The sequence below is a fragment of the Dendropsophus ebraccatus genome, chromosome 13 (genome assembly GCF_027789765.1).
Source record: "Dendropsophus ebraccatus isolate aDenEbr1 chromosome 13, aDenEbr1.pat, whole genome shotgun sequence".
NCBI lineage: Eukaryota > Metazoa > Chordata > Amphibia > Anura > Hylidae > Dendropsophus > Dendropsophus ebraccatus.
The window spans coordinates 38743738-38765835 of NC_091466.1; the positions used below are offsets into that span (position 1 = coordinate 38743738).

The 22098-nt window shown below is 42.5% G+C and overlaps 1 protein-coding gene across 3 annotated transcripts in view; it reads right to left on the reverse strand.

Annotated features, from left to right (window-relative positions):
• The window catches only part of SV2A (synaptic vesicle glycoprotein 2A), a 620870-nt gene that overhangs the window by 405844 nt on the left and 192928 nt on the right, over nucleotides 1–22098 (reverse strand). For 2 of the 3 annotated variants that reach the window (XM_069950896.1, XM_069950897.1), the window contains exons 4-5: nucleotides 9206–9357; nucleotides 4827–4960 (exon numbers count right to left, since the gene is read on the reverse strand). In XM_069950896.1, coding sequence (XP_069806997.1) covers nucleotides 4827–4960; nucleotides 9206–9357 — 286 coding nt within the window. Of the gene's footprint in view, nucleotides 1–4826; nucleotides 4961–9205; nucleotides 9358–17632; nucleotides 17666–22098 lie in introns of those variants that run through there. The other variant, XM_069950898.1, reaches the window with a different exon arrangement.

Below are 22098 nucleotides of genomic sequence, written 5' to 3' on the forward strand. Positions count from 1 at the left end.
CAGTAGCCTTGTTTGCTGTCACTGAATGGAAACACACAGTAACCTTGCTTGCTGTCACCAATTTTGGGATGGTTTATATGCTACCTCTGTTTTAATGGTTCACTGTGTGATCACTGCCATGCCGTTGCCCAGAATTTGGCGCAATGGTGTGATTAGGCAGCCTCAGAGGCATGCATACATGCTTCCCCTCCTGTCCCATATGCATCCAGTGGTGTTGGCATCATTTCCTGAATATTGATTTCCAGGTCCCAAGGATTTTTCTCCCACAGACTATAATGGGATTCGATATTCGTTCGAATAGTCGAATATCGGGAGCTATGTGAATATAATCCAATCGAATCGAATATTTCACTATTCGCTCATCTCTAGTAATAGACCACTGTGTAATACCTAACACCATCAATTGTGAACTACAACTCCCTGCATACCCTGACAGCTATAGACCTTCAGGAACTGCTGAGAATTGTAGCTCCCAGTATGTCCATCAAGATTATATGGTATATAGTGTCTGTGCTGCAGTGACATTTTATCATATAATTTTCACCATATGGTAAGTGGGCCTGTATGCGTTGAAATGCCAGGGCTAATTTACAGTCCCAGTCCGGCCCTGCTTACCAATCTGGGGCTGCAGCTTCCAGATCTCTGAGCTTCAGGCACAGGCAGCCTGCTACACACCATCTCCGGAAGCTCACTGCTCCAGCCACTCGGCACCCGTACTTCTCTCCTGCTTAGTTTAGGACATGTGACATCATCAATGCAGCTCACATGACATGCCCGCAGCCGAGCAAGAGAGGAAAGATGTACAGGTGTCATGGGGCCGGAGCAGTGAGCTTCTGAGGCCAGTGTGTAGCAGGCTGCCTGTGCCACAAGCTCATTGAACTTGTAAGAGCAGCTATTAGACCAGAGCTCCAGGAAGAAAGAGGCGATGCTGCTGCATCCAGGAGAGGTGAGCATACTTTTGTGTGAGCATACTTTTAAATGAATGCTGCTACAAAGGAGGCCTATACTATGTGCAGGCTACCTGGGGGGGGGGGGGGGCGCTATATTATATGGTGGCTACACAAGGGTGCCTATACTATATAGGGGCTACACAGGAGACCTATACTATGGGGGTCCTATACTATGTAGGGGGGCTACAAAGGAGCCTATACTATGTGGCAGCTACAAAGGGGTCCTATATTATGTGGGGGGCTACACAGGGGGGACCTATACTATGTGGGGACTACACGCAGAGGGCCTATACTATGTGGGGGCTACAAAGGGGCCTATACTATGGGGGGGGGTACTTTGGGGGGCCTATACTATGTGGGGACTACACAGGTACCTATAGTATTTGGTGACTACAAAGTAGGGCTGGGCGATTAATCAAATTAATTCTATTAATTCGCCCAGAATTTGAGAATCGATTTGACTTTTTTGGAAAATCGAAAATCGATTTTCCAAAAAAATCATTGGATTTGGGCGCGCGGGCGGGCTGCTCGCATCCTCCAGCTACTGAAACAGCGTGAGGAGCGAGAGCGCCCAGCAGCGTCCTATGTCCCCGCCTCTGACCCGCCCCCATAGCCGGACGTGTACGCGCGCTTCCTCCCGGCCGCACAGGGAGGTCCCCGGAGGAGGCTGCAGATACTGAAGCATCGGGTGATCGCTGCGGGTGCTGGAGCTGTACAGCAGCGACACTATCACCCAATGCTTCAGTATCTGCAGCCTCCTCCGGGGACCTCCATGTGCGGCCGGGAGGAAGCGCGTGTATACGTCCGGCTATGGGGGCGGGTCCGCTGCGGGGAGTAGTGCGGGCGGGAGGAGAGCGCAAGTTCCGGTGGTGTGCGCCCGCGCAGAGCGGGTACACCAGGTATGTTCCCTCCTGCCCCGGTCTGCTCCATGCCCCTGCCGATCTGCCCTATTCTCCCCCCGATCTGCCCCATGCTCCCCCCAGTGTACCCCATGCCTTTCCCCCCTAGTCTGCCCCTTGCTCCCCCCAGTGTGCCCCATACTTGCCCCCCCCAGTGTACCCCATGCTCTCCAGCCCAGTGTACCCCATGCTCTCCAGCCCAGTCTGCCCCATGCTCTTAGCTATGTCCCTGACCCTCATCTTTACCTGTACTACTACTACACCCCTCATCAGTACCTGTACTACTACTACACCCCTCATCAGTACCTGTACTACTACTACTACACCCCTCATCTTTACCTGTACTACTACTACACCCCTTATCTTTACCTGTACTACTACTACACCCCTCATCAGTACCTGTACTACTACTACACCCCTCATCTTTACCTGTACTACTACTACACCCCTCATCAGTACCTGTACTACTACTACACCCCTCATCAGTACCTGTACTACTACTACACCCCTCATCTTTACCTGTACTACTACTACACCCCTCATCAGTACCTGTACTACTACTACACCCCTCATCAGTACCTGTACTACTACTACACCCCTCATCTTTACCTGTACTACTACTACACCCCTCATCTATACCTGTACTACTACTACACCCCTCATCAGTACCTGTACTACTACTACACCCCTCATCTTTACCTGTACTACTACTACACTCCTCATCTGTACCTGTACTACTACTACACCCCTCATCTTTCCCTGTACTACTACTACTACACTCCTCATCTGTACCTGTACTACTACCACACCCCTCATCTGTACCTGTACTACTACCACACGCCTCATCTGTACCTGTACTACTACTACACCCCTCATCTTTACCTGTACTACTACTACACCCCTCATCTGTACCTGTACTACTACTACACCCCTCATCTGTACATGTACTACTACTACTACACTCCTCATCTTTACCTGTACTACTACTACTACACTCCTCATCTGTACCTGTACTACTACCACACCCCTCATCTGTACCTGTACTACTACCACACCCCTCATCTGTACCTGTACTACTACTACACCCCTCATCTTTACCTGTACTACTACTACACCCCTCATCTTTACCTGCAACCCTACTACTACACCCCTCATCTGTACCTGTACTACTACTACACCCCTCATCTGTACCTGTACTACTACTACACCCCTCATCTTTACCTGCAACCCTACTACTACACCCCTCATCTTTACCTGCAACCCTACTACTACACCCCTCATCTGTACCTGTACTACTACTACACCCCTCATCTGTACTACTACTACACCCCTCATCTTTACCTGTACTACTACTACACTCCTCATCTGTACCTGTACTACTACTACTACACCCCTCATCTTTACCTGCACTACTACTACTGCACCCCTCATCTGTTCCTGTACTACTACTACTACACCCCTCATCTGTACCACTACTACACCCCTCATCTTTACCTGTACTGCTAATCCCCTCATCTGTACTACTACTAATACACTAGTACATAGGGCACATATTTGGGAAAACTACTTATATGGGGCACACAATGGGCTTGTCTACTACATAGGGGCACGGGAGGAGCACTGTTACACTGGGAAGCAATATGGTTGTTGTCTCAAACGTCTATAAAATAGTTTCTGATGCTGCAGGGAGAAAAATGTCCTGTTTGTTTAGCAAAAAGAGAAAAAAATCGAGATTTAAATCGAGAATCGTCCAAAAATTTTTAAAAATCGAGATTTTATTTTTTGGCCATATCGCCCAGCCCTACTACAAAGGAGCCTATACTAAGCGGGGGCTACAAAAGAGGGGGATATACTATGTGGGGGCTACACAGTCCCTGCAACGAGAGGCTGAAAGACCCACACAACGCAAAGGGCTATACTACATGGGGCACCTTCACAGGGAGGAGGGATATACTACAAGGGGCAGAGGCATCAGGTCTCTTCAGACATTTCAGAATACTCTTAAAAAACAAAAAGGAGTAAAAAAAAAAAATGATGTAAGGCAGGGGTGTAAACTCAGGCCCTCCAGCTGTTAAAAAACTTCAATTCCTATCATGCTTGGTCCAGGCATGATGGGATTTGTAGTTTTGTAATAGGTGGAGGGCCTGAGTTTGACATCTGTGATGTAGTCACACATTTTTGCTGGTTTGTTCTATGTAATAAATTCACCCTTGACAAGGCAACGCGAAACACGCGTAGGGCGAGTAGGTGTATGGGACATCTAGTACATCATTTTGATTTTTTTGTTTACTTTCTATTCCCTTGTAAGCATCTGATTTCTATTGTGTGCAGTACACTTCTGTGTCTGCAATACCTATTTTTACTGTTCAAGTTGCTTCATTGGACTTATATACATACTTTTTATGACCTATTGCCATCTAGTGGTAGATACAGCGCTCCTTTCTCTCCTTGTCTGTAGATACATGTAATTTTTTGCTGATATAACCTTAAACATGTGCAATATATAATTATGCAATACAGAATCATGTAACTGTAATCAATTGTCCCCTTACTGATTTTTCTTGTGTATGATATTGCTTTTCATCTCGTTTTATGAATTTTTAATAATTTTTTTTCTTGTTAACAAATAATATATTGCTTATTATGAATTTGCTGTCTTGCACATTTTTGTGATTCTTCTGAATCCTTTCTTTATTTGATTTTCTGTGATAAATTCAGCTCAAAACTAGGGAAATTTAAGATTAGCGTATAACTACCTGCAGTGTCAGCTTCAATAAATTTGTTAAATTCTCCAATGTTTTTATCACTTCATCAAATCTCTGAATTACTTGTTATAGTGTCTCTGCATTGGCAGCTCAGGCAGCATTTATATTTAGCATTTTCTTTTCTTGATATTTTTAAAATAACAAAACTGAATTTGAGGGCAAAAAAAAAAGAAGAATATTGTTAAAAACAGATGTTCAAATCGTATTTATACCTCTAAATAGAAGCGAGGACTCTCTGGCATAGTGTTCAGAGCTCCAATGGCAAACACAGAAGGAAATGCACAAACCAAGACAAACACCCGCCAGCTATGGAACTGATATGCTGAACCCATCTGGAAACTCCATCCTGTGGGGATAACAAGGTAATTGCTATACATGAACAAGGTTTATGGTAAAGGCATTGAGATAAGATTCTTCTTGGTTACGAGTGTAAGATTTTAACTTGTTAGAAGCTCAGTTGATGAGTGCAAAAGCTTACCAAGTTGGATGAAAGCAAGAGCTAACCACATACATGCTACCCTCCATGGTACTTTGTAAATTATACACTTTTAGGCCAGGTTCAGACTATGTAAGTGTGCGGCTGTATTTGCAGCTGTAATTGTGCGGCGGTATTTTTGGTGGTTCATGCGAACGCTGGAAAGTATAGGATATACGGCTGCACAGTGCACACTATCTATGAATCTACGGCCCTATCGTAAACGGACCCGTAAAAAATGAATAAGACCATTGTTTGCGGCTGAATATGCGGCCGTGGATTGACAGGCGGTCCGTACGGAGTACTTCAAAAATAGCCGGCAATGATGCCGAATGCCGATGCCTCTAATAGTTAATATATTAAATTAATAAAACACATTTTCTTTGTAATAAAGACACTTTCGTTGTTCAATAATTTAATTCTAACGAATCCATCATTTTGCAATTAAATATACTGTTAAAATAAATAGATATATAAATAAATGTATATTTATCTATATATTTATTTTTTGACAGTATATTTCATTGCACAATGATTGATTAGTTAGAATTAAATTATTGAACAACTAAACTGAATTTATTTCCACGAAAATGTGTTTTATTAATTAAATATTTATTAGTACGGGAAGCTCCATAAACCGTTAATTCATATTCCCGGCAATAGAGCATTCTGTACTAATCATCACTTTACTTTAATTAAAACATCAAATGTTTTTTCTAATTATGTTATCACAATAGCATTATTAGAAGAAACATTTAGAATTATATGTGCGTTCAGCTGATTGGCTGATCAGCTGAGCGCACATATAATTAGCCGGTCCGCAGTACAGTCACTTCATTGTGCTGCGGACCAGCGAAGAGGACACATCGGGGTGAGTATAGAGCTCTCCCCACCCCCTCCCCAGCACTGCACCCCTCCCAGCAAGGAAGGGGGGTCACTTAACCCCTTCCTTGCTAGGATGGGTGCAGTCTGACATCAGTCTGGCCCCCAAGGGGTTAAGGGGGATGCAATACATCCTCCCTTAACCCCTTGGGGGCCAGACTGTAAGCAGCGATCTGTAAAGATGCTGCATACTGTAAGGAGCACAACACCGCTCACAATGATGGGTGTTGTGCTCCTGTTTGTGTGTTTTTTGTGTGTTTCTCCCTTTTTGTTTTTCAGATATCGGTATCCTGGGGATTACGTCGGATTCCGTGGACTACATCGATGACCAGCGGTTGTGGGTTTTTTTTTAATAAAATGGTCAATGAGGGGTGTGGGGGTGTTTTTATTTGAATAAAAAAAATTTTTAACTTGTGTCTTGTCTTTATTTCTTTACTTTATAGACTTAGTAGTGGAAGCCGTCTAATAGACGGAATCCATTACTAAGTTGGGGCCTAGTGTTAGCCGGTATAAAATGGCTAACACTAACCCCCTATTATTACCCCAGTACCCAATGCCACCAGGGGTACTGGGAAGAGCCGGGTGCCAGTGGTCCCGGAGCGTCAAAATTGGCGCTCCTGGACCGGGCGGCAGCAGGCTGGTAAGATTTAGGCTGGGGAGGGCCTAAACCAATGGCTCTTCCCACCCTGGTGTTACCAGGCTGCTGTCGCTTGGTTTTTAACCCGGCTGGTTATAAAAATAGGGGGGACCCTATGCGGGTTTTTTTTTATTATTTATTTATTTAAAAAAAACCCGCATAGGTTCCCCCTATTTTTATAACCAGCCGGGTTAAAAACCAAACGACAGCAGCCTGGTAACACCAGGGTGGGAAGAGCCATTGGTTTAGGCCCTCCCCAGCCTCAATCTTACCAGCCTGCTGCCGCCCGGTCCAGGAGCGCCAATTTTGACGCTCCGGGACCACTGGCACCCGGCTCTTCCCATTACCCCTGGTGGCATTGGGTACTGGGGTAATAATAGGGGGTTAGTGTTAGCCATTTTATACCGGCTAACACTAGGCCCCAACTTAGTAATGGATTCCGTCTATTAGACGGCTTCCACTACTAAGTCTATAAAGTAAAGAAATAAAGACAAGACACAAGTTAAAAAAAAATTTTATTCAAATAAAAACACCCCCACACCCCTCATTGACCATTTTATTAAAAAAAACCACAACCGCTGGTCATCGACGTAGTCCACGGAATCCGACGTAATCCCCAGGATACCGATATCTGAAAAACAAAAAGGGAGAAACACACTTCTTTACAGATCGCTGCTTACAGTCTGGCCCCCAAGGGGTTAAGGGAGGATGTATTGCATCCCCCTTAACCCCTTGGGGGCCAGACTGATGTCAGACTGCACCCATCCCAGCAAGGAAGGGGTTAAGTGACCCCCCTTCCTTGCTGGGAGGGGTGCAGTGCTGGGGAGGGGGTGGGGAGAGCTCTATACTCACCCCGATGTGTCCTCTTCGCTGGTCCGCAGCACAATGAAGTGACTGTACTGCGGACCGGCTAATTATATGTGCTCTCAGCTGATCAGCCAATCAGCTGAACGCACATATAATTCTAAATGTTTCTTCTAATAATGCTATTGTCATATCATAATTAGAAGAAACATTTGATGTTTTAATTAAAGTAAAGTGATGATTAGTACAGAATGCTCTATTGCCGGGAATATGAATTAACGGCTTATGGAGCTTCCTGTACTAATTAATATTTAATTAATAAAACACATTTTGGTTGAAATAAAATCAGTTTCGTTGTTCTATAATTTAATTCTAATGAATCCATCATTGTGCAATTAAATATACTGTCAAAAAATAAATATATATATAAATATACATTTATTTATATATATATATTTATTTTAACAGTATATTTAATTGCAAAATAATGGAATCATTTAAATTTAATTATTGAACAATGAAAGGGACTTTATTACAACGAAAATGTGTTTTATTAATTCAATATATTAACCATGAGAGACATCGGCATTCGGCATACTGCAGAGGATCGCAAACCCCGGTAATAGCGGTTCATGTAAACTGTTTCCCTGCTTTCCCAGATGCATCCAGAGGTGTTTGCATCACTTTCTTAAGATTTTATTAGTTATTTTTAGTTGAACCAGATTTCCAAGTAAATGACCGTATGTTTTGAGCCGCATGTCTATTTTTTTCCACGGCCGCAATTTCACCCGCACATTTACAGCCCCATAAAAATTACAGCCGCACACATACAGAGTGTGAACCTAGCTCTACAATGATACATAGTTACAATCATTACACTATACAGTGGTCCCTCAACATACAATATTAATTGGATCCAGGACAACCATTGTATGTTGAAACCATTGTGTGTTGAAACCAATTTAAGTTGAGACCAAAACTCTATGAAAAACTGGTAATTAATTCTGAAATGTCACCCCAAAAAGAGAAGAAAAAAAAAAGAAGATTTAAAGGAAAATAAGAAAATAACTACTAGGGATAAAGCAAATTCTTGTGTACAACAGTCATAAGGCCTACTGGAGACTATAAATTACTTTCTATGTAGAGGACAGGAGTATTTTCAGGGTCCTGCATAGATCCCACAGGGTCCCAGAAAAATAAAATGAAATCACCCCATCTGGTGCCCAAAGAAGCAACTATTCCTGGTAAATGTAAATATGCAGTATCACACTGTACTTTAGAGAATCACTACTGGACAGCCAATCACTGCATGCACTTCAGTAATATTGGGGTCTTGCCAGTAAATTGTAAAATATATATCTATATTTCTATCTATCTATAATGTTGCATGTCTTTTTTTTTACTAAAAGGGTTTTTCAATTAAAACTTACTTGTCCTCAATCCACACGTACTTGTTCCCTATCCGACCTCCATGCAAACCCCCTTCCCCCCCCACCCCGGCCAATTCCAGATGGCCCCCTGCTCCTTTGTTTTGAATAGGGCCATGGGTCACATACTGACCTGTGACTCAATTCAAAACAAAGGAGCCGTGGGTCAATTTGGAGAACGCAATCTTTTACAGGAAAGTTTTAATTGGTGAACCCCTTTAAACTTGCTATCCAGTTCTAACCTTCTACAGACTCAGATTTCTTAAAAACAAACAAAACAAAAAAAAAAAAACACAACACTCATGCTTGTATGCATTCACTGTCACAAAAGGTATAAACATAGCCAGAAGGCTTTATATAACTCACCATAATGAGGAATAATAGCCCAGGCCATGGCTGAGGCATAGATACCCCCGATCATCCAGAACATACTCAACCAGCTCAAATGCTCTCCCCGCTTTTCCTGGGCCAGGAATTCTGAGAAGTATGAGAAGACAATAGGAATAGACCCACCAATTCTGGAAAGAAAATGTTAATTTAAAATGTTAATTTAAAAATGATATGGTGGAGAACAATCATTATATATATATTTATAGATAGATAGATAGATAGATAGATAGATAGATAGATAGATAGATAGATATAGAGAGAGAAATGAGCCAAGTATCTGAAAATTCTTTTTGCAAGGGCTGCAAATATTGGGTCAAATAATGGAACTTGGTAGATTAGCGGCATGATATCAATTTTCTCCCAGGACAGCAGTGGATATTGGTAACTGAGCTGTAAGTCCACCCAGTGAGTCAGTCTTTTTTTTTTTTTTTTTTTTTTGCAGAAATCAATAGTACTGGCGATTTTAAGAATCTTTGTAATTGGGTTTATTAGGCAAATAGGCCATTATCTGCATTCAAAAAGACTTTTCCCAGCCCCCCCCCCCCCTCCTCTCTTCCATTTACAGCTGATTATCAGGAAATCATGTCTTGTTGCATCAGACATTCCCCTGTCTGTTCCATGGAGAGGGGAGAAGGGAAGGAGGGAGATTAGTCAGCAGCAGAGAATCAAGGATTACACAATGGGGAGCTATGTGAAAGCCTCTATTAAGAGGTCAGAGAGGTCAGTGCTGACTTAAGTGGAGATAGCCCAGTGATGTAGCTGTAAATTAACTCTTTGTTGTCGTGTTTTGGTGCCTCATCTCCCTCCCCTCTCCATAGAGAACAATGAAGACAGGGGGAGAGCTTCAAACTGCTTTTTCATGATAAAAATGCATTTTTCGGCTAATAAACCCAATTACAAAGTTTCTTAATATCGCCTATTGATTTCTGCAAAAAAAATTAAACGACAGGTACACTTTAACACAGACGCTGTCTTCACTGATCCCAGTGACTTCATAAAATGCACACCCAGCACCCAGTGACTTGGTATATGCACAACAGGCACCTAGTTACTTGGTATAATGGACACTGCTTTACAGCACTTGCGCACCAGCAGCCTTTTCATTGGCTGGAGTGCATCACATGGCTTTCAGCTTGCTCAGTCCTGATTGGCTGAGCTTGTTGGAAGCCATGTGATGCGCTCCAGCCAATAAAAAGGCTGCCGGTGCGCAAGCGGACTGGCAGCCTTTTCTCTCCCATGGACCCAGAAAAGAGGAAGATCGCAGGGCGGAGGAAAGAGGTGACAGAGACGCAGCCAGTGAGTGATTCAAGTGGCGATAGTCACCGGAGGGATGGTGAGTATGGTGTGTCTGTGTTTTTTTTTTTTTTCAGGTCTCTTGGGAGTTGTAATTTAACTGTCTGGTGTGATCCTGCTCTCCATTACACACAATCAACTACCTGCCTACGAAAAACAAATCACCCTATATAGAGGGTGGGGGGTTGCTGACATCACAGTGGGGTTTGCAGGAGATTGGACAGCCGTACTGTAAACTAACATGTGCGGTTGCCATGTTTAGCAAATTCGGAACGAATTACAGTGGTACCTTGGTTCAAGAGCGTTTTTGTTTATTAGCTCACAATTGTAGCTCAAAATTGTAAGAGCTCCCTGTACTGGGTATGATCGCGAATAGAGGAGGGGCATGGTCTGCATAGCATGGTCTACAGCACTGTACTCTGACCCAGGAAGTCTCCCTCACCTTCCAAATCATAGCAGATCCACTTCAGGCTGGGGCTTGCATCAGGGGACAGGACTGTGGAGGTAATCTCTTCATAGCTGTAACCCATGGGTCTCTAAACTGCGGCCCTGCAGCTGTTACAAAACTACATTTCCCATTGTGCATGGACAGCCAAATCCAAAGCTTTAGCTGTCCAGGCATTATGGGAGTTGAAGTTTCCCAACAGCTGGGGGGCCGCAGTTTGGAGACCAATGCTGTAACCCCTCTCTCTTCAGACAGAGCGTGCTGCATGCATGTGCCCACATCTGCCCTGCTCACTGCAGTCAGCCCTTGTATTTCCCATTCTCTCCATTACTGTACAGTAATTTATAATATCACATATTCTGCTGTTTCTGAATGCTTGTTTTATCAGTTTTACATGTTATTCAGAATAATAAATCATTATTTTTGGGGTGTGGAACCAATTGTCTGCATTTCTATGATTTCTTATGGGAAAATTTGCTTTGGTTTAAGATTTTGGATTGCAAGCACGGTCTCTGAACGAATTATGCTTGTAATCCAAGGAACCACTGTACTATGAATTTGTCGCTGAATGAAGCAAATTGACAGTGTGATTCACAATGAATCTTGCTTCTAACTGCTTCTAATCATCATTTCAACTTTTGTTTAGCACCACATTCACATACTTTGGTGATGATATAGTCTCCATTTTGCTATTTACAGTAAGTAAATTTTTAAAATGATAATTCAATAACAATCCCAGGAAACAACTTAGGGCTAGGTTCACACATAGTAAAATAAACTAAATTTGACCATAATTTTGAGCTGAAATAAAAACAATGTGAGAACAGATGAAAAAAAGACTGTATTTTGCAAAAGCAGGTCATAAATAATGAGCATGTTCGTTGTTTAGACGTTGTAATCAATTATGGTCATTATTCTTTACTCAGTGTGCACTGCCGGACAATTTCCTATTGACTTTGATTAAATGCACTATTATATTATATGGCCACATTTTTCTGAAACAGCTGTCTGTGGTTGGATCCCTGGCTTTGGTATTTCTCTTGTCATATCCTTAGACTCATAACTGAGATGGATATTGACTGAAAGGGCCACTTAATATGGTGGTTTTGGCAGAGCCACCTAGGTCTTTCCCTGAAGGGATGTCTGGCTAGTCCCGTGGTTTGAGACTCTTAAATGAGACTCTTTTTGCATTTTTCCTATACAGTGAGGCACCACAAAGACATATACTAAATGATATCCATTTTCCATAATGCGCGTGACCTCCATCGGATCCAATGGGAGCCACGCGCATTAAGGTCTCATTGCGTCTCCGTATCCATGGAGACCGGAACTTCTCAATTAACAGAGGATTTCATCGCTAAAGTGTACCTGTATTCTAACAGGTACATTTTAAGATGCATATACACCTTTAGGCTATGTTCACACTACGTAAGTTTCCGTCTGTAGCGCGTTCCGTGAATAAGCAGCCGGAGACTTACGTAGTTTGCGTATAATGGAAAGTATACGAAGTACGGCCGCACAGTTCACACTACGTATGAACTTACGCCCGGATTGTGCGTGCCGGCGTAAAAAAATGAACCAGACCATTGTTTGCGTACGAAAATGCTGGAACTTACGTCCGTAACGTTACATGCGGTCCCGTACGTAGTGGTGATTTCTTCATTTTTGCAGCTTTTTGTGCCGATCCAAAAGGTTCTGTGGGGTGTCCGGGGCTAGGCGAAGCTTTTCAAGTAAAAGACCGCTGTCAGATCGCTACGTAGGGCGCTCGGGAAGCGTAAGTAGACTTCGGGCATAAGTTTGCGGTCTGTACGTAGCCGGCCGCAAGTAGCGTAAATCTCCGGCCGGAGTTTACCGCGTATATGTCCGGCTGCGAAAATATGCGGCCAGACATATACGCAGTGTGAACATAGCCTTAGGCTGTGTTCACACTACGTATATTTCAGTCAGTATATTTCAGTCAGTATTGCAACCAAAACCAGGAGTGGATTAAAAACACAGAAAGGATCTGTTCACACAATGTTGAAATTGAGTGGATGGCCACCATTTAATGGCAAATATTTGCTGTTATTTTAGAACAACGGCTGTTATATTGAAATAATGGCAGTTATTTACTGTTATATGGCGGCCATCCACTCAATTTCAACATTGTGTGAACAGATCCTTTCTGTGTTTTTAATCCACTCCTGGTTTTGGTTGCAATACTTACTGAAATATACGAAGTGTGAACGCAGCCTAAATATGTTCACCCATTCTTTCTCCTATACACTCTTAGCTTAGTGAATGTACATGTGTTTCCAGTCAAATGAGGGGAGTAAGGGCCATATTATAGATAAGTGAGTGCCGATTTGCCCGCTTACAGAGCCTATTACTAGGCTCGACAAGGGTTGAATTGACATCGCTCTTGGTGTATGTAGAAAAAAAAGTTTTTTACTTACCTCTTTGTGCTCCCCGGTGACCTTCCAGTTTTTCCCGGTGTCAGGAGCCACAGCGGAAGCTTATACACCAGTCTTTGCCGTGACAAGCTGTTCAGCCAATCACTGCCTGAGACAAGAAAGCACCACGCCCAGTGTTTAGATGAGTGGCCTGTCATTTGAGAGACCGGCTCTGAAGTTCCAGCAGTGGCTACAGGTAGCGGGCAAAAGATAAAAGAACACCGAGAGCATGGACAGGTACTGTATGTATAAAGTAATTTTTTTTTCTTCACATTCATCAGCCGTCAGCCACGAATTACTATCATCCTCACAGCCCGCACAGCTCTGGGAGTCGGGTCGTGACATCACCATTTTATCCAGGAAGTGAAGCCTTGATGCAGTAGTAAGTGTAGGGAAAAAAGCACTTTATGCGCATTTCCCGTAATAAGTGTATATTGGTGATATGTATAACTTTTGGGGGGCAATACAATACTTTAATTAAAAATAAATTACTGGACTTCTCCTTTAAGTCGAACAAAATGATTGGTTTTGAATTTTAACATACCCTGACGTCATCTTTGGCCCTCACACACTTAACATAGAGATCTGTTGTGATGAAATCAATGGGTTTGGCCTGCTTTGATGGAATGAGGGGGCCCTTTAGATTATTGGTGGTCTGATCTCTGTGGCCCTTATCTATTTCTAAAATTAAGAGACTCTTCCTCCTTACTCATAATACCTCCCAACCATTAGTTTATTTTAGAAGGAAATGTGAAAGTCTCTCAAAAAAGCGAATACAGCCCGAGACCATGTTCACACGTGGCATGACAGTGGCCATTCTGTGACACAGAATGAGTGGCCATTCCGTGTCACAAAATGGCCACTGTCACCTTGACTGAACTGTATAAGGAATTTGGTAAAATCCCAGGAGGGATTTGGTCAAATCCCAGGAAATGATGAAATGACCACGCCGTTCCATCATTTTTCCTGAAGAAAGTCAGGAATTTGATCAAATCATGCAACATATGTTGCAGTGAAATGATTGAATCAGAGATTTGATCAAATCCCTAAGGGATGTATCAAATCCCGGGAAATTATGAAATGACCACGCCGTTCCATCATTACCCTGAAGAAAGTGTCAGACTAACACAGACACAACCAGACAATGGGCCCTATCTGAACCACCTACTGTCCCTGCCTAATTGCCTCAGCCGACCCTAGGCGGTCGCGGACAACCACGGAGACGTTCCCTGCGCTATATATGTGATACACAAAACAATACGGACAGACGAACACAATAAGGAATAGTAAACCAGGCCGGGTCAAACCACACGGGCAACATAGTACAAAATCAGTAATCCAAAAGAGTAGTCACAAGTCAGGCAGGAGGTCAGAAAAACGAGTCGAGCAGTAGAAGGGATAGGACGGGGAGCACAGGAATATACAAGGGAGAGCTAGGACCAGGAATACACCTAATTAGCCAGCGCTGGGACTCAGTCTGTGCTTAGCTTATGCTGACCAAGAGCCCGATCCGGATCCCTATTGGACCGGCGCTCTGATCTTCCAGGTACAGACAGGCAGAGAAACCTGTCAATCACAGCAACAACACAGGTGTAAAATCAAGACCAGGAGCTTCTCAGCTTAACTCCTGCATAGCCAGAAGCTGAGAAGCAATCGGGTGTGGCACACAAAGGAAAAACACCAGGTCCAGTTCACACAGGCTACTGCAGATTCCTGACAGTACCCCTCCTCTTATGAGGGGCCTCAGGACCCTTATTGAACGGACCTGGCTTAGACGGATTACGTGCATGAAATTGTCGAACCAGACGTGGGGCATGCATGTCTTTCCCAGAAACCCACGTCCGTTCTTCTGGGCCAAAACCTTTCCAGTGGACCAAGTACTGCAAAGACCCTTGTACCCAGCGAGAATTTAGATTTTTTTCTACCTCATACTCCAACTCCCCCTGGATGACCAGGGGAGCAGGAGGAGAAGACGGCGCAACCGGAGGAACATACTTTTTCAGAAGTGCTTTATGGAACACATTATGTATGCGAAATGATGCAGGCAGTTTTAATCTAAAGGTAACAGGGTTAATCACTTCCACAATAGAGTATGGTCCAACATATTTAGGTGCCAGTTTACCTGATTGTACCTTTAACCTCAGATTTCTCGTAGACAACCAGACCTTTTCCCCTACTATGTATTGATGGCCAGGTATGCGTCTTTTATTAGCATGTTTTTTGTATTGCTCTTGGGCTTTAACCAAGCTCTGTGCCCAAACTGTGCACAGTTTAGAGAATATGGCTTCAGCGGAAGGGTTAACTGATTCAGCAGCATGAGTAGAGGAATACCTAGGATTAAAACCAAAATTACAAAAGAATGGCGACATACCAAGTGAGCGCTGTTCATGATTATTTAAGGCAAATTCAGCTAGAGATATAAAGTCTCTCCATTTGTCCTGGGCATCAGTCACGAAACACCTCAGAAATTGCTCTAGAGACTGGTTAATTCTCTCGGTCTGACCATTCGTCTGCGGATGGAAGGCAGACGAGAAAGATAAGGAGATACCCAACTTTTCACAGAATTCTCTCCAAAACTTTGCCACAAACTGAACACCCCTATCGGAAACAACATTCTCAGGGATGCCATGCAAACGTAGAATATGATTAATAAATAGCGTAGCTAAAGTACGAGCATTTGGTAGCTTAGACAGAGGAATAAGATGGCACATCTTGGAAAATCTATCCACAACTACCCAAATGACAGTTTTTCCCCTGGACAGGGGCAGGTCAGTAATGAAATCCATCGATATATGTGTCCATGGTCTCGTAGGCACCGGTAGCGGATGTAATAATCCTTCAGGTGGCCTTCGAGGGACCTTGGACCTAGCACAAGTCTCACATGCCTCAACAAAAGCTTTCACATCTCGGGCCCAGAAAGGCCACCAGTAGTGGCGCGAGAGCAAGAACCTGGTTCCTGCCACCCCTGGGTGACCAGCCAACACAGAGCTATGAATCTCCTCCAAGACCCGGAGACGAAGATCCGGAGGTACAAACAAGCAGGAGTCCGGAGTATTTCGGGGTGCCAAGGACTGAGACTCAGCGATCTGGGTCACCAGGTCCTGTTGTAGGACAGACACCACCACACCGGGTTTTAAAATCGTATCGGGCTGGTTCATGGGAGAATTTTCTATGTCAAAACTACGAGACAGGGCGTCAGCCTTGACATTTTTGGAACCAGGCCGGTACGTGATGTCAAAGTTAAACAAAGAAGAAAAACAGGGCCCACCTGGCTTGACGTGGGGTGAGACGATTAGCACTGTCTAAGTACATCAAGTTCTTATGGTCAGTAAGCACGACCACCTTATTTTTGGCACCCTCCAGGAAGTGTCTCCACTCATCAAACGCCAACTTGATAGCCAATAATTCTCTATTGCCAATATCATAATTACATTCGGCCTGGGAGAACTTCCTGGAGAAGTAGGCAACAGGACGAAGGTTAGTAAAAGTGCTAGATCCCTGGGATAACACTGTTCCCACACCCACCTCAGATGCGTCCACCTCCAGTATGAAGGGGCGCTCAAAATCAGGCTGAGCCAGCACTGGAGCTTCTGTAAAACATCGCCGAAGTTTATCGTATGCCATGATTGCTTCTGATAAGAAAGAGAAAAGGGGGGGAAAAGGCGCTTCCTAGTGCAATATCTGAGTTACTAGATAGCAAATGTGCACAAAAACATCATTGTGCTCACCTTGGGAGGTTGTGCAATAGTAGGCACAACACTATAACAAAGCGTATTATCAATACCACAGCTTAGCAGAGGATCATCTACACAGCGTGTAGAGTCGATACACCAAAAAGAAGTCAGGTCCTTAGAGAACTATAGGGCCCACAAGCGATCCTTCCAATAGCATAGCGCAGGTATTCCAGCTGGGTGGTTAGTAAGCCGTATGTGGTCAGCTCCCAATAGATGTAACTCACCAAGCCAAGTCCTTACTATAACAAATTTATTTAAAACAAGCGACGCGTTTCGGCACACTAATCTCTCAGTGCCTTTCTCAAGCTTAACAGAACACACAACACAGAGCAATACATATACCCCTGTAGTACAACAGGTCCCAGAACGGCACTTCCGGTATCGCGGACTCTCAGGTTGTAACAATTACAGGCCGCCCGGTCACAACATGCCATCCTGTATGTTGACAATGCATACACTAAACAAATTATCAGAACAATAAAAAACATAATACGCTTACTGTCATCCTAGCGTCCATGTCTCTCACATGCCGCGTCCAATATGGCTGCGGCGGAAGTGACGTAGGACTTAGTAGACAGTATCCTCAAGTAACGTAAATGGCGTAGAGTTACGCCGTTTGCTTAAATGTAGTTACATATAAGCTCCACTAGATGGCAACCTTGTTTTAAAGACCTTCACTCTCTATGTGGAATCACACGCAGAGGAATAGTAATTCATACTCATGATATATAAAAGAATCATTAAATAAATCAATATATAATAAATTACATAAATAGATAATTAAATAAATAAATACATGGCCTTTCTAAACTCTCTACATTTTAAAAAAAAAACTATATACACTACCTCTAGGTTTCACACAATATTATATAGTTATATATGCTCTATAACCTCATTAAGGCCATCAGGGTATAACGAATGAATCCTATATATCCAGTATGTTTCACGTTTATTCAACGCAGTAACTCTATTGTGTGTATTAACTGGGATTTGTTCGATGGGAGTGATAGATATTTTATTAAAATCTCCATTATGTAAGCATGTAAGGTGTCGTGACACACTGTGTTTCATGAATCCTTTAGTGGTGTTGTGTCTATGTGAGTTTATCCTCTTGTGTAGAGGTTGGATAGTTCGTCCAATATATTGTAATCCACACTCACATGTAAGGAGATATACTACAAAGGGACAAGAGCAATCCAGGTGTTGTTTAATTTTAAATGTTTCCCCTGTTTTTTTAGATTTAAAGGATTTTACCCCTACTGTTATATTTTGACAGCACTTGCATTGTTTCCTTCCACATTTCCACACTCCTTTCTTTATATTTTCTTCCGGCAAAACTGGATTTCCTCCATTTTCAGGCTTTTTTAGCCTACTAGGAGCTATTATGTTCCGTATTGTTTTTCCCCTTCTATAGGTTAAACCCGGTTTTTCTGGAATGAATTTTTTCAGGACAGGATCCGTGGTCAGTAAGTGCCAATGTTTCTGCAGAGTTTCCTTAATTAAAATATTACTATTATTAAAAGAAGTAATAAAATTAAAACGCCATTTCTCCAAATCGCTTGTTACTTTCTTCTGAATTTTTTGGGGAGGTTTCAATAAGTCCTTCTGTGTTTTTATAAGATTCTTCTTAAACGCCCCATCTATCAATTTCTTAGGATAACCTTTCTCAGTAAACCGTTTTTTCAGGATTTTTGACTCTACATTAAAATCTTCAGTTTCTGTACAATTTTTTCTTATCCGATAAAATTGACTAAAAGGGATATTATTCATCCATTTTTTAAAATGGGTACTTTGATAATCTAGAAAACTATTTGAATCCACCTGTTTAAAGTGCGTTTTAGTGCAAATAGCTTGTTCCGTATGAAAGATGACTAAATCTAGGAACACTATATCCTCCGCACTAATGTTAGGGCTAAATTGTATGCCCCAGTCGTTATTATTAAGAGAATCGATAAAATTTATAGCTGATTCCTTTGTCCCTTTCCAGATAAAAAAATAAATCGTCAATGAAACGCCTATAAATAACAATGTGGCCATCAGACCAGGGGGACCGCAAAATATGAGAGGACTCGAACCGCCCCATAAACAAGTTAGCATAACTTGGTGCGGCCCGAGTCCCCATCGCGGTACCCCTGGTCTGATGGTACATGGCGTCATCAAAAAGAAACACATTGTGTGTCAAAATGAATCTCATACAGTCCACCAAAAAATCACTTTGCGCAATATCCAGCTTACCATCTATTTTCAAAAATTCTTCCATCGCCTTCAATCCAAGAGTATGATCAATATTTGAATATAATGCGGAGACATCTAGAGTAAGAAATAAATAATCGGGTTCCCACTTCAATTTCATTAGATCTAAAATCAATGCTCCTGAATCTTTTAGATAGGAGGGTAATGATATAACCAATTCTTGTAAAAACAAATCAATAAAGTGAGACAAATTGGATGTCAGACTATCAATTCCAGCAATGATCGGTCGTCCCGGGGGGTTTTCAAGATTTTTATGAACCTTTGGCAGATGATAAAAGAAGGGGGTCTTTGGATAAGGTACTGTTAAAAAGTTTTTTTCCTTCTTGTTTAAAATCCCGCAATTAAAACCTCTATCAAGTAATGCATAATATTCATTTGTAAAGTCCTTTTGGGGGTCAATTTCAAGGCGCATATAGTAATTCACATAGTTCAATATTCTATGAGCCTCTGCTATGTAGTCTTCGGTATTCTGTATTACAATACCTCCCCCTTTATCCGCACTTCTTATGACTATTTTTTCATTATTTTTTAGATGTTTTAGTGCTTCTTTTTCTTTATTAGTAAGATTGCTACAACGGTTTTTTATTTTCAGAATTTTTTTAAAATCTTCACTCACTAGATCAAAAAACGTCTGCAGGTGATGTCCCCGATGATGTAGTGGGTAGAATTTGGAATGACCTTTAACATCTTTATGTATAAAAGGTTCTTCATGTGTTGGGGTAATTATATTTTCTTCTCTACTGGTATGACTATTTTTTTCAATCTCAAAATGTCTTGTTAGAGTCATTTTTCTTACAAATGTATTCAAGTCTAAAAATAAATCAAAGTCATCTGCTTTTTGTGACGGACAAAAAGAGAGACCTTTACATAATAATGAAGTTTCAGATTCACTTAATTCATAAGAGGATAGATTAAATATTTTTACATTAGATTGCTCGCTCCTCTGTCTTTTTTGCTGGCTGGGTTTTTGGCCTCCTCTTCCTCCTCTACATCCTCTATATTTGCTTTTCTTTTCATTTGCGATTTTTTGTTGAAATACCGTAGAAGGGTGTTCTTTTGGGGTGGCTTGATGGGGGTTACAAGTTCCTTCAATAGTTCCCTCCTGAGAGGGGGGAACCCTAAAAAAGACAACTCTTCAGCTGAAATGTTATTCCCTTTGGCTTTAGGGGTAGAATTGGGACCACTGGGTGTGGGATGTATTGTGAACAGTGACGTATGTATAACCGTACATTCTTCTGATGGAGGTTCGCTTTCATTTTCCATAACGATCGTGGGTGAAAGTGGATGTGGAGTGTCAGGTCTAGTTATCAAAGGTGGTAAGTTGGTATTCGCCGGAATGGCACTATCACAAAAGTATGTCATAGGGGCCTCATTGGGAACTGGACCCCATCTGGTGATTTTCCCTTTGGTGTGCTCTCTATTATAGGTGTTTTTCTGTTTTCTTGTTTTAAATAAATTTGTTATAGTAAGGACTTGGCTTGGTGAGTTACATCTATTGGGAGCCGACCACATACGGCTTACTAACCACCCAGCTGGAATACCTGCGCTATGCTATTGGAAGGATCGCTTGTGGGCCCTATAGTCCTCTAAGGACCTGACTTCTTTTTGATGATTGCTTCTGGGGACCAGTTAACTAAGTCCGCCCCCTTCCTAGTCAAATCCGTAAGGGGTTTGGCTACCAGTGAGAAGTTTTTAATAAATTTTCGATAGTAATTTGCAAATCCCAAGAACCTTTGCAGGGCCTTCAGATTATTGGGTCGCTCCCAGTTTTCAATGGCAGTAACTTTAAGGGGGTCCATACCAAACGAATTAGGGGTAATGTAGTAACCAAGAAACGAGACTTCCTGGATACCAAACTGGCATTTCGATAACTTGGCATACAGATTATTCTGCCTCAGAAGCTCCATTACTGTACGTACATGTAATATGTGAAAAGCCCAATCAGGTGAAAAAATCAGAATATCATCCAAATAGACAACAAGGAATCGTCCCAAATGTTCACAAAATACATTGTTCACAAAGTGTTGGAAAACCGCCGGAGCATTACATAACCCAAAGAGCATAACAAGATACTCGAAATGGCCCTCTGGGGTATTAAAGGCGGTCTTCCACTCATCCCCCTCCCGGATCCTTATAAGATTATAAGCTCCACGTAGATCCACCTTAGAAAACCATTTGGCACCAACAATTTGGTTAAACAAATCCGGAATGAGGGGTAACGGGTGTTGATTTTTAACCGTAATTTTGTTCAACTCCCGGTAGTCAATGCAAGGCCGAAGCCCACCGTCTTTTTTGCCGACAAAAAAGAAGCCCGCCCCCAAAGGAGAGGAGGAAGGACGAATATGGCCTTTACGTAAACTATCCCTTATGTACTCTCGCAAGGCCTCCCTCTCAGGACATGATAAATTAAAAATACGACCTCTAGGATATTTTACACCAGGAATTAAATCGATAGGACAATCATACGGTCTATGAGGAGGCAATAGTTCTACTGCCTTTTCATCGAACACATCCGTGTAGTCAGACAGGTATTCTGGAATCTCTCCCTCCCCAGGGGAATATTCTGCCAGCGACACCGGGATACAATGGGAACTACATTCAGGACCCCACTGAGTAAGTTCCCTACTAGACCAATCAAAAACAGGGTTATGCAGTTTCAGCCAAGGCAATCCCAGAATCACATCTGATGACAAATTATGCATAAGGAGAAAA